This window comes from Apteryx mantelli, chromosome 3 (assembly GCF_036417845.1).
Source record: "Apteryx mantelli isolate bAptMan1 chromosome 3, bAptMan1.hap1, whole genome shotgun sequence".
NCBI classification, from domain to species: domain Eukaryota; kingdom Metazoa; phylum Chordata; class Aves; order Apterygiformes; family Apterygidae; genus Apteryx; species Apteryx mantelli.
In genome coordinates this window covers 58,976,561-58,988,665 of record NC_089980.1, presented here as the reverse complement: position 1 = coordinate 58,988,665, position 12,105 = coordinate 58,976,561, and the positions used below count along the sequence as shown (strand labels likewise).

At 43.7% G+C, this 12,105-nt stretch overlaps 1 protein-coding gene across 6 annotated transcripts in view; it reads left to right on the top strand.

Annotated features, from left to right (window-relative positions):
• The first annotated feature begins 6,215 nt into the window (after positions 1–6,215).
• B3GALNT2 (beta-1,3-N-acetylgalactosaminyltransferase 2) overlaps positions 6,216–12,105 on the top strand; it is a 31,284-nt gene continuing 25,394 nt past the window's right edge. For all 6 annotated transcript variants that reach the window (XM_067293484.1, XM_067293486.1, XM_067293485.1 and 3 more), the window contains exon 1: positions 6,216–6,409. In XM_067293484.1, the coding sequence (XP_067149585.1) occupies positions 6,307–6,409 (103 nt within the window). In that variant the 5' untranslated portion in view covers positions 6,216–6,306. The remainder of the gene's footprint in view (positions 6,410–12,105) is intronic.

Here is a 12,105-nt window from a genome sequence, read left to right as displayed (position 1 = left end):
GGCCAAGACTTTTCAAAAAGTGTGCCTAAAATCTTGAATCCATATTTACATACTCAGATATTAACTTGCTTCCCCAAAATACTAGTCACTCCATAGCCCTCAAGAATGTGAATGGAAAGTGGTTTGCTAATGGAAATCTGCACTTCTGAAAACCAGGTTAATATTTAGGTACCTACGTGTCTGATCATCTCAAGATTTAGAGAGAGGTGCACACTTTCAATGTTATACACAACGCGAGAAGTACTGCTGCTTGCACCATTAGCAGACTATGAAGCTGAGAGTCTTAGGTCAAATCTCTGGCTTTAAAAATCTTGGAGAAAGTTTTACAGCAAATGAAGTAAAAAAGTTGTCCTTTGTGAATGAACTCTATTTTTAATCCTTCATGACCAATAAAAATGCATATATATCGTCCTTTTGACCAGGATAAATAAAACTAGGAAAATTTTTCTCCCGTTTTGTACATTATATAGTCCTTTATCCTTGAGCATGGTGAGTGCATGATTGTACAGACAGCAAGGTATTAAGGAATTGGGTCCTCTGTTTTGTCTGCAGGAATGGACATGTTTATTAGTAAGATCCCCATCAGTTCACCTGGACTGGAGTAAAGCTTAGGGAGAGAACCTATTAACTATAAGGAATATAGGAAAATACACAGTAATGTTAACAGTTGGACCAGTTTTCATTTCTGCAGCTGAATCTGCTAAAAGGCAAGTCAAATGGAAATGGTGATTAATAACACTAACATTTTTTTCTTATTTTTTTTCCTAGTACTATTACTTGCCGCCAAGTATATACTCATTTGTGTATTAAATATGTGCGTGTGCAAACAAAATAAAGTTGATGTATTTCCAACACATTTTCCTTTTGCTGTTTAAACCCAATATATAAAAGTTAAAATCATTTGTTCTCCTTGCAATATCTCACCCCAGCTGACAAAAAATTAATTTTAACTAAACTGTGCAAAAGGACTTTAAACATTTTCCAATCACTTTTTACAGCTTGAGGATTTTCAAAACCAAATTTATGCTTTTCCTAAAAACTCAATCCTTCCCTTCAATTATACTTTATATGTATCCGGTTCTATTACTAAATTATGTGTTTCTGATAGAAAAGCATCAGCAAGCCTTCATTTACACCTTATAGTCATTACACATTAACTTTTAGATTATACATTAACTCCTCAGAAGCACCTGATTATTTATGCACATCACTTTTTCAGACAAATTCACCCTGCAGAAGGCCAGGGAAATATTTCTCTGCTATCTGTGTTCAAAAAGATCAGAAACAAGAAACTTCTCAAAGTGCCTACAATCTTATGCTAATCTTATCTAACCTTATTTAAACCCACAGCACTGCACTGCAGTGAGCAATGTTTTGTGGATGGTGCCCCTCCTGCCTGGTCAGTCTAGACCCTCCCAGCTACTGAAAGTGGTGGCTGTAGGTGAGATGCAAAATTGAGCTTGGACTATTAACATCTCATAACATACTTTCTCAAGAGCAAGAATGTTACCATCATTTCTTGGCCATGCTACAGTCATGACACTTTGATTTTCTAAAGTTCCCCTGTAATTTTAGTCAAATAACATATTCCACTTTTTGGAATAACATAGCGCACTCAGAAACACTTAGGTTGCTGAGTGCTGTAATGCTGTTGCAGTTCTTTGCCAAAGTGAAGCACTCTGTTAGTTTTATTGGATTAATAAAGGATTGTTCTGGGAAGCTACTTTTTTATTACACAATGACTTTTTAAGAGGATCAGTCTGCAGATAATTGTAGTGTTGCACAAATACAGGCATACCTCAGTGATATTGTGGGTTTGGTTCCAGACCACCGCAATAAAGTGAATACCGCAATAAAGTGAGTCACACACATTTTTTGGTTTCCCAGTGCATATAAAAGTTATGTTTACACTATACGGTAGTCTGTTAAATGTTCAATAGCATTACGTCTAAAAAAAAATGTACATACCTTAATTAAAAAATACTTTATTGCTAAAAAATGCTAACCATCATCTGAGCCTTCAGCGAGTCGTAATCTTTTTGCTGATGGAGGGTCTTGCCTCGATGTTGATGGCTGCTGACTGATCGGGGTGGTGGCTGCTGAAGGTTGGGGTGGCTGTGGCAATTTCTTAAAATAAGGCAGCGGTGAAGTTTGCCGCATCGATTGACTCTTCCTTTCACGAAGGATTTCTCTGTAGCATGCGATGCTGTTTGATAGCATTTTACCCACAATAGAACTTCTTTCCAAATTGGAGTCAATGCTCTCAAACCCTGCTGCTGCTTTATCAACTAAGTTTATGTCATATTCTAAATTCTTTGTTGTCATTTCAACAATGTTCACAGCATCTTCACCGGGAGTAGATTCCATCTCAAGAAACCACTTTCTTTGCTCATCCATAAGAAGCAACTCCTCATCCATTAAAGTTTTATCATGAGATTGCAGCAATTCAGTCACATATTCAGGCTCTACTTCTCATTCTAGTTCTCTTGCTATTTCCACCACCTCTGCAGTTACTTCCTCCACTGAAGTCTTGAACCCCTCAAAGTCATCCAGGAGGGTTGGAATCAACTTCTTCCAAACTCCTGTGAATGTTGATATTTTGACCTCCTCCCATGCATCTCAAATGTTCTTAATGGCATCTAGAATGGTGAATCCTTCCCAGAAGGTTTTCAATTTACTTTGCCCAGATCCATCAGAGGAATCACCACCTACAGCAGCTATAGCCTTGCGAAATGTATTTCTTAAATAATAAGACCTGAAAGACAAAATGACTCCTTGATCCATAGGCTGCAGAATGGATGTTGTGTTAGCAGGCATGAAAACAACATTAATCTCACTGTACATCTCCATCAGAGCTCTTGGGTGACCAGGTGCATTGTCAATGAGCAGTAATATTTTGAAAGGAATCTTTTTTTCTGAGCAGTAGGTCTCAACAGTGGGCTTAAAATATTCAGTAAACCATGTTGTAAACAGATATGCCGTCATCCAGGCTTTGTAGTTCCATTTATAGAGCACAGGCAGAGCAGACTGAGCATAATTCTTAAGGGCCCTCGGATTTTCCGAATGGTAAATGAGCATTGGCTTCAACTTAAAGTCACGAGCTGCATTAGCCCCTAACAAGAGAGTCAGCCTGTCCTCTGAAGCTTTGAAGCCAGGCATTGACTTCTCTCTAGCTATGAAAGTCCTAGATGGCATCTTCTTCCAATATAAGGCTGTTTCGTCTACATTGAAAATCTGTTGTTTAGTGTAGCCACCTTCCTCAATTCTCTTAGCTAGATCTTCTGCATAACTTGCTGCAGCTTCTGCATCAGCACTTGCTGCTTCACCTTGCACTTCGATGTTATGGAGACGGCTTCTTTCCGGAAACCTCATGAACCAACCTCTGCTAGCCTCAGACTTTTCTTCTGCAGCTTCCTCACCTCTCTCAGCCTTCCTAGAACTGAAGGGAGTTAGGGCCTTGCACCGGATTAGGCTTTGGTTTAAGGGAACATTGTGGCCGGTTTGATCTTCTATCCAGACCACTAAAACTTTCTCCATATCAGCAATAAGGCTGCTTCGCTTTCTTATCATTCATGCGTTCACTGGAGTAGCACTTTGAATTTCCTTCAGGAACTTTTCCTTTGCATTCACAACGTGGCTCACTGTTTGGCGCAAGAGGCCGAGCTTTCGGCCCATCTCAGCTTTCAACATGCCTTCCTCACTAAGCTTCATCATTTCAAGCTTTTGATTTAAAGTGAAAGACATGTGACTCTTCCTTTCACCTGAATGCTTAGAGGCTGCGGTCGGGTTATTAACTGCCCTAATTTCCATATCGCTGTGTCTCGGGGAGTAGGGAGGCCCGAGGAGAGGGGGAGAGATGGGGGAATGGCTGGTCGATGGAGCAGTCAAAACAGACACAACATTTATCGATTAAATTTGCTGTCTTATATGGGCACAGTTCGTGGCACCCCAAAACAATTCCAATAGTAATATCAAAGATCACTGATCACAGATCACCACAACAGATATAATAATAATGAAAAAGTTTGAAATATTGCAAGAATTACCAAAATGTGACACAGAGACATGAAGTGAACACATGCTGTTGGAAAAATGGCGCCGATAGACTTGCTTGACGCAGAGTTGCTACAAACCTTCAATTTGTAAAAAATGCAATATCTGCGAAGTGCAGTAAAGCGAAGCGCAATAAAACAAGGTATGCCTGTAAAGATTAACTAGGGAAGTTTTTTTTCGCTAGTCCTTCAGAGCTACAATGAGCACAAGAATGAAAGCCCCAGAGAAAAAGAGCTACTGCTGTGTCTCTTGTGTTCTTATAATCAAAAGAATAAAATATAAAATAATCTCTTATAATAATAATACATAATATAATCCATTATAATTGAAAGAAGTTATTTTCTGAGGTGTGACCAGTCTGCAGGACCTCAAGGCTATTTGGCCTTACAATCAACAGTAATAGCTTGGGAGGACCAATCTGCTACCAGGGGATGACCAGAGTACAACATATTCTAGCTAAAATGGCCATCCTTTAGCACTCTGTCTCTGCTTTAGCTCATTAGGGTAGCCAGGATAGAGTTTCTCTAGCAGGTCTACATCTCTACTGAGATGTGGTCTTCAAGGACGGCTTCCATACAGTTCAAAGCCCTGCCTCCTTTCCATGGCACTAAGAAAAGGCACAGAGCTGAGAATGAAATATCCATATTCACCTTCTGGCTGTTTCACAGAGTTCTGAGAGACCACTGACAAATTGCTTGGCATCTCTGATTATTTACTCAGCTAAATAGGGGCAGAGCCCCTTCTCTGGCCCTCAGGATGGTACAGCACAGCTTGCATCTCTACACCTAAACTCTCTTCCCCCAGAACAGGGTGGTTGTACGGCCTCCTGGGCACAGTCCCCGGCCCGTGCTATCCCCTGGGATAGCGTGTATGAGTGCTGGTAGGCCAGGGCCAAAACTGCATCAGGGACGTTGGTGGCAGGATGGCAGTTAAACACTATGGACAGCTATGCTTGCACTGGTGCCCTGGCACTGTCCAGTTCACTGCTCCAGACACAGCCTCTGTGCCTCAGCTCCCCTCTCCGTGGAAGGGGTAAAACAATAAGTAGCTTTCAAGGATGTTGTAAAATATCAATAGCAGCAGAGGGAGCTGCTAGCACAGAATAATGCAAGTGTTGGTGCTTCCATTTTATAGTGGTATCGTAGACATGTAAGGTGTCGCTGTTCTGGAGTCTAAGATTTGATTTGATACATGCTTGGGGTGTCCATGCAGCTTATAAGGGATTGTGAGGACACCTAATCAGGAAATGGATTTAAATGCCTACATTTCAAATTTCTGATTAAAAGGGAGCCTGAATAATAACAGGACAAGCAACTTTTCCACTGAGAAGGAAAGAACTGAAACAGTAACATATTTCCTCCATTTGAGAGGTGCACTTGGAGACATCACCGATTAACCTTTGGCATTAGGCATAAACAAAAGCTGTTCTTATGAGCAGCAAAACTAGAGAAGCCCAGTGTCCTCCACAGCCACGTCCTTCCCCCTCGCGCTCCAGCCTCTCCTGCTCCCTGGGCTCCCCGACACGGGCGGGCCGTGGGACGGCAGCCGGCCTGGCCTCGGGCCTGCCTGGGGGCTGCCAATGCCGAGCGGGACAGGCGCCGCTCGGGGCCTGCGGGCCACCGCCTCAGAGCGGGTTTAGAGGCAGTATATATATATATGCGGCTTTTCATCTGCTAAGTGACCCCAATGCAGCTGACTTCTGCCACACGTTTCTTGGGTGTTTCGCTGCCTTACGGTCAACTGCCAGCACCGGGGAGAGAGAAAAGAAGTGACCGAGAGCAGGGGGCACCGAGGTGCCCGCGCCCCTCCCGTCAGCCAGGGCCTCCTTTAACGCGCTCCTTCAGGGAAAAACAGTGCTGTTTTCGCTCGGAGGTATGTTTCTCCTTCCCCCCACCATTTAGTCTCCAGTATCACATAAAGCATGAGGCAAAGCCCCCCCTCCCAGGTGCCGCCCCGCGCCGCGGCGCCCCCTCCCCGGCCCGGCCCGGCCCGCCTTGCCTCAGCCGCCCGCGCCGCCCCGCGGCATTGTGGGGGTTGTAGGCGGCCGCCACCGCCGCCCGCGTCGCCGTCGCCCGCCGGGGCCGGGGCGGGACTGCAGCTCCCGGCGGCCGCGGGGCAGCGGAGCCAGGCCCGGCCCGACCGAGCGGCGGCGGCGGCGCAGGGAGGAGCTGCGGGCGGCCGAGTGGGCCCGTAGCCGCGACGCGGCTGGGGGAGGCCGGCGCGGACGGGACGGGACGGGGCTGGCTGCGGCCAATGCGAAATTGGCTGGTGCTGCTGTGCCCCTGTGCGGTCGGGGTCGCGCTGCACCTCTGGCTGCTGCTCAGCTGCCCCGGCGGCCCCGGGAGGCACCCGGCAGGTAGGGAAGAGGCGGGCGGCGGGGCTGCCGGCGGCACGGGCACCCTGGCGGGCGCCGCCGCGGAGGCTCCGGGAGCGGGGCGAGGAGGCGATGGGGGCGGGGGGGAGAGGAAGCGGGCCGGGCTGTTTGCCGGCGGCTGTTCGGCCGCCAGCCGCTCGGTCGCTTGGCGGGGCGCCGTGTGCGGGGGTATCTCTGCTGTGGGGAAGGGACGAGGGAAGGCGGGCGGCGGCGGCTGCTCGTGCCGCCGCGCGGGGGTGGGGGTGGGGGGTGCGGCCGTGGCCGTTAAACGGCTCGCGCCGTTCCCCGGCGGGGGCGGGCGGCCTCTGCGGCTGCTCCCGGCTCTGGGGAGCCGCTTCCCGGCCGGCGGCCCCGGCGTGCGGGGCTGGGTGGTGGCACGTGGTCTGCAGGGGGACCCGGCGTGAGAGGCCGGTGTGGGTTTATCGGAGAAAATCCATTATGGAGAGCAGGAGAACAAGGCTGGGTCTCCGTTCATAAGCTGGAGGTGCTGGCTGTGATTCCGCTAAGTGATGGCGGAGAGCACGTTGGAGCTTCCTTCGATGGCGGCAGCCTCTGTCAAAAGTGTCTCTGCACCACGGTGCAGTCTTGCTCTTACTGAGGTATGTGGTGGGGAAAAAAAAATCCGTTGATTTTATTTGTGTGGGATCGTACCCCATCCTACTAATAGCTTTTTGCACTTTGCTATGTGTGAAAAATCCCTAAAGACATATGTTGCACTCCTCATGAGTTGTGTTTTTTAGGCCCCAAATCAACCAAAGTGGTAGAAACGGGCATCCATTGGAAGAGAAACCAACCAACCATAGATGCTGTTTGAGGACACTAAAAAAAAAAAAAAAAATCCTGCTCACTTTTAGATACCCTGGGAAAAGAACATTTCTTAAAGCTGGGGACCTACTTAGAACTTTGTGTAGAGACCTAGTAGTCTGTTCATTAACAAAAACACGCTTTATTACCAGTTCCAGTTACCTTTGCAGAGCATATGCAACTGTGAGGAAACAGGAGTCTGTTTGCTGATTGCCAGTGGTAATTAATAATGCAGGTGTGAAAGGACAAGGTCAGTGAATTTGAGTAGCCTGAAAGCCACAGAGTTGTACAGATGTCACTGTGTCTGTATTCTTGCAGTTGCATAACAAATGAGTGGTAGTGACTCTTGAGTGATAAGAGAACACAAGTTACTATTATTAGCCTGAAGTACGTTCAAATTGTCTGGATTGTTTTGTTCTTCATCTTCCATGGTGCCGTTCTTGTTAATTCAATGCATTGATTTGCAATTGGAAGTGGCAGTGTGGAATTTCATGATGACCTTCTCTACAGAGCCCTTTTTTGTCCTAACAGACATTTCTAAAGAAAACCCAGAAGTTTCTCACTGAGGGAGGGGAGAAGCATTCCTGTTTGTAGTTTCAGTGTTACAAGCAGTTGTTATTGGACTTTGTGCTTATTATTGTGGAATTACATTTCATTTAATAGTGTTAGAACAAGAATATATGTATTTTTTAGCACAGTATCTCTTTCTGGATTAAAAAAAGTAAGAAGGCATCCTGTTTGTGCAGGGGTTGTGGAGTTGTAACCTGTTGAATAAGTGTTGATGCTGAGGAGAGAGACTGATGCTTCTTACAAAAAGACAACTTCTATCATCCTTAGGAAAATGCTCAATATTATACATGTACTGTCTCCTCGTAGGTCTGATCTTCACATGATAATTTAAAGAGTTTGCCTCCTAGCCTTTAGAAAGTATTGTGCAATGTACAAGCTGTAGGTATGGCTGCCTTGTCAGAGTAAAGAAGGAGGAGCTAAGGGACTTCTCTTATCTCTGATGTCTCATATACTATTTTTTTTATTATTCAGAGTGTTTTAGGAACATTAATATACAACAGCGTAAGAAATACTCCTATTTATTAAAATTCTTCTTGAACCTGAAACAATTCAAAAGGGTCTGGTACTGCATGGTAAAGCCAGTCTTGTTTCATTCAACTGAGTAACCTTTTTTTTTTTTCCTTTCCCTTGTTTACTGCTTCTGCTGCTTTTTTATTATCTACTACCTGGATTCACTGGCATGAATAAAAACTAAATTTGATCATGGGACAGTGTTTTACAGTAGCTGTGACATTAAAAATATTATTTATGTATAAGCTGGTATTTCATTAGTTTACATAGTGTCTCAACACTAGCAAAATTAGCTATCAGCAGAGGCCAAAGGCAGAGCTGTATGTTAATCTGGGTTTGCAATGCTTTTCTCCTCAGAGGACTGTGGATGTAACTTGTGATGATTTTGCAGTTATAACTGAAATCTCCATCTATACATTGTATTAACTGTTACTCTTGGCAACCTGTGGTTAGTTAATTGTTTCCCATCTTTAAAAACAGGGAGTAGAGCAAAGAAAAGTGTTTGTAACTGTTTTTATCAAGCTAAGGTAAACATTTTTTTAATTAGATGTTACTTTGTACTGCAAATGCGATGGGAAATTAAAAGCTTCAACTAATATGCTCTTTTTTTAAAAGCTTAATTCTGCTCTCAGTAGTTAGAGCACCAAAAAAGAATGGAAATATCTGTTAGAAAGATGATGGCCTATTTTAATGGTTTAGTACCTACCTGTCATGACTGAATTGTGAACACAGAACTAGAATGGACCTTTTGGGCCATCAAGCCTGTTTACTTTTTCTAATAAGCAACTCCTGATCTTTCTCTTAAAATAGCGGCTGGGCAGCTTATATTTATTTAGTGGAGGGGTGGGATGGGTTTTTGTTTGTTTGGCTTTCTAGCAGTCTTCGGAATAGGCTCCTCCAGAAGTTTTTTGCCCTGATTAGAAATGTTTTCTTGCTTGTGGCCTAAACTTACTTGCAACTGGTTGATGCCCTTCTGTTCTTGGGCCAATTTTGTCCTGTTAAAAGGGTCTTTCTTGTCCTTCAAGTACACCTCTATCATGTAACTGTAGAGAGCAAAGGTATCTGTTTTAAACCTTTGTTTTCCTAAGCTGAGCAATTCAGGTATTTCTAATCTCTATTTGTGAAATAAGCTTTCCATTTCTCTTGTCTTTGTAGTGATGTATTTCTGTTGTTTACATCTAAAGTCATAGGCAATGTTCTGGATGAGTCTTCGCTTATTCCTTCTATTTCTCTGCCCCTATTGGAAGTACCTCCTGTAATAAATCCTTCTTCACAGCTACCCTCTACTAAAAGCCCATTGTGAAACCACATGCTGTGGCCCTCAGAGTCACTCATCTCTCCCTGTGCAGTATTCTGATTTTTCCTCTGTGTTTGTTACGACTTTCACCTTGGTGTCACAGAAGGTGGTAAAGTGTACTTCTTGGAGGCTGCACTCATAAACTGAAAGAAATAAATAGGATCAGTTCCAAGGCCTGAAGGCGCTGGCCTTTGCCTTAGTGTCCTGACTCTAGTGGCTCTTTGCTGCTCTCTTTTTGCTCTTCAGTTAATGGGACTGTAATTTACACTTCTGGGCAAGGCTTTGCATAAGAGTATGTTTTTATTTATTATGTTGGAGTTCATGTTTTACTGGTTACAAACAGTGACTATCCAAAGGAGATTTCTAGGTAGAAAGCTTTAGTTAATTTTTGTAAAAATCTTATCTAAGTGCTAATTATAAAATTACTTCAGAAACTTAAGTTAGAAAGAAGAAAAGACCTGCTTTTAGCACTCCAATTGGATTCAGTGCTTTGTTGCTGTTTGTATGTTTTGATTGATAGCATGAATCTGGTGATGATGGCTTCTTGAGTAGAAAATTACCCATTTTGGGGCCTCAGTTAGTGTACCTAATCAGAGCGCCCCACACATTAAAATGCAATATACTACTACTCTGCTGATGCTAGTGCCTTTTAAGACATTATTCCAGTTATGTTTCTGGGGGTGCGGTGGCAGCTAAAATTTGGTCTTTTTTTTTTTTTTTTAAGAGTCATTCTTTTACTAGTGAATATTTATGCAATAAACTTAAAAAACCCCCCACCATTTTCTAGAAACTGCTTGTATACCATCTGCTGTCCTGTGGTTCAACATGTATTTCTTCAAGTGTGGGTATAATGGAACTGTATACAGGGTTGGTTAGGCTTGTGTTTAGTGATTCACCTTGCAGAATTAGGATTACGTCCTGCATAGACTAGCCTGTGTGCATGACAGGTGGCAGAGGAGGAAGGAGATTTTAACCTGCTTTTGGCTTTTCAATATAGAAATAATATGTAGAAACAACCTCTGAGGTTGTGAATGATACCGTGCTCCTTAAGAAGAATATCTAGCAAAATGCAATACTTTCGTAAGAAAAGATGTCTCTCAAAATATGATAACCTTACCTGTCAGGGAGTTGTATATTGCTTGGTCACAAAGTTATTTCACCTTTCATAAACATGTAAAGACTAATAGGTTGGTGGCCTTGGAAATTGAAGTCTGTCAACAGATCAGGTTTGTCATTGGCAATTGCTGTGCAGTTCTGCCTAAAATGCCAGTTGTTTCCTGTCCTTGATCTATCAGATCTTACTAGAACATTGCCTTTCAGGGATGGACCATCCATGAAATGAACATCCCACTGATGTTTGATGGGCATGAAAGGATTGACAAAGAATCCGCAACAAAGCTCTAGTTTTGGTTTTGTCATGAACCTTATAATCCTTACTGTCAATAGTCAAGAGTTCTCTCTTGACCGTCTGTGCTGACAAATACTTGTGAATGGAATTGGGATTTTTTTTTTTTTTTTAAGTTGGAGTCATTCTGTGGACTGATGTCTGATACCTTGCAAACTGCTAATGAGCAGTACTGCGGGCTTGCATTTTTGATGCATTTGGCTTTGGAGTAAAGGGCAAAGAGTACCACTTCTGCCAGAGTTTGAGAACGAGCCTTGTGGCTGAGGGAAATTGTTCACCAACTCTCTTCTAAATTGACAACTAAATAGAACGGCCAGAAGGAAGCAAGCCGCCTTCTCTAGTAGCAGGCGTTTTGTCCCATGTCATCAGCCATTGGTAATACTGTCTTCAAAGGATAAAGGTGCTGTGTTTCCAAGAAACCCAGCATCAGGCTTAGGTGTTGCAATAAGGTTTTGCTTTATTCCTTTTGTGCCTGTGCTTCTGATGCTTGGCCTGTTCTGTTGTTGCCAGATCTACCTAGAAGCATGGAAGTGTGGTATCATTGTTGGTGTGCAGAGCACCAGCTTCCCTCCAGTGCTACTACTTTCACTACCTAAAGGTTTGTCTGTTCCAAGGAGTCCTGTGCTCCTGCAGCAACCAGGGGCACACATTGTGGTGAGTTTTAGCTCTGGTATAAAATAGATCCTGCAGCAAGGCCACGTAGCTCTCTTCACACAGAAACCTATAATGCAGATGAGCTGTAGTAGATTAGTGTAAGTGAAGAAGATCGGAGAGAGGAGAAGAGATGCTTTTGTTCTTTAATTTGTTCTTTTGGTGCATGTATCAGCATTCTGTGAATAGAAACCTCCTTTATATTTAGTTAATTCCTTCCTCCTTGTTTGTTTGGGTCTTTCACAAAGCAGCACTGAAGAGAAAGGCATTTAAAAACAGGAATATGGTTCCAAAGTCACAAGAATAGGCAGAGATAGCACCTGGAATGGGGTGGTGGTGGTGGTGTTGTTTGTGGTTGGGTTTTTTGGGGGGTTGGAGTGGATTTTTTGTTTTATTTTAACCTTATCTTTGAAGTGAAAGTTGAAAATATTCCTAATAACT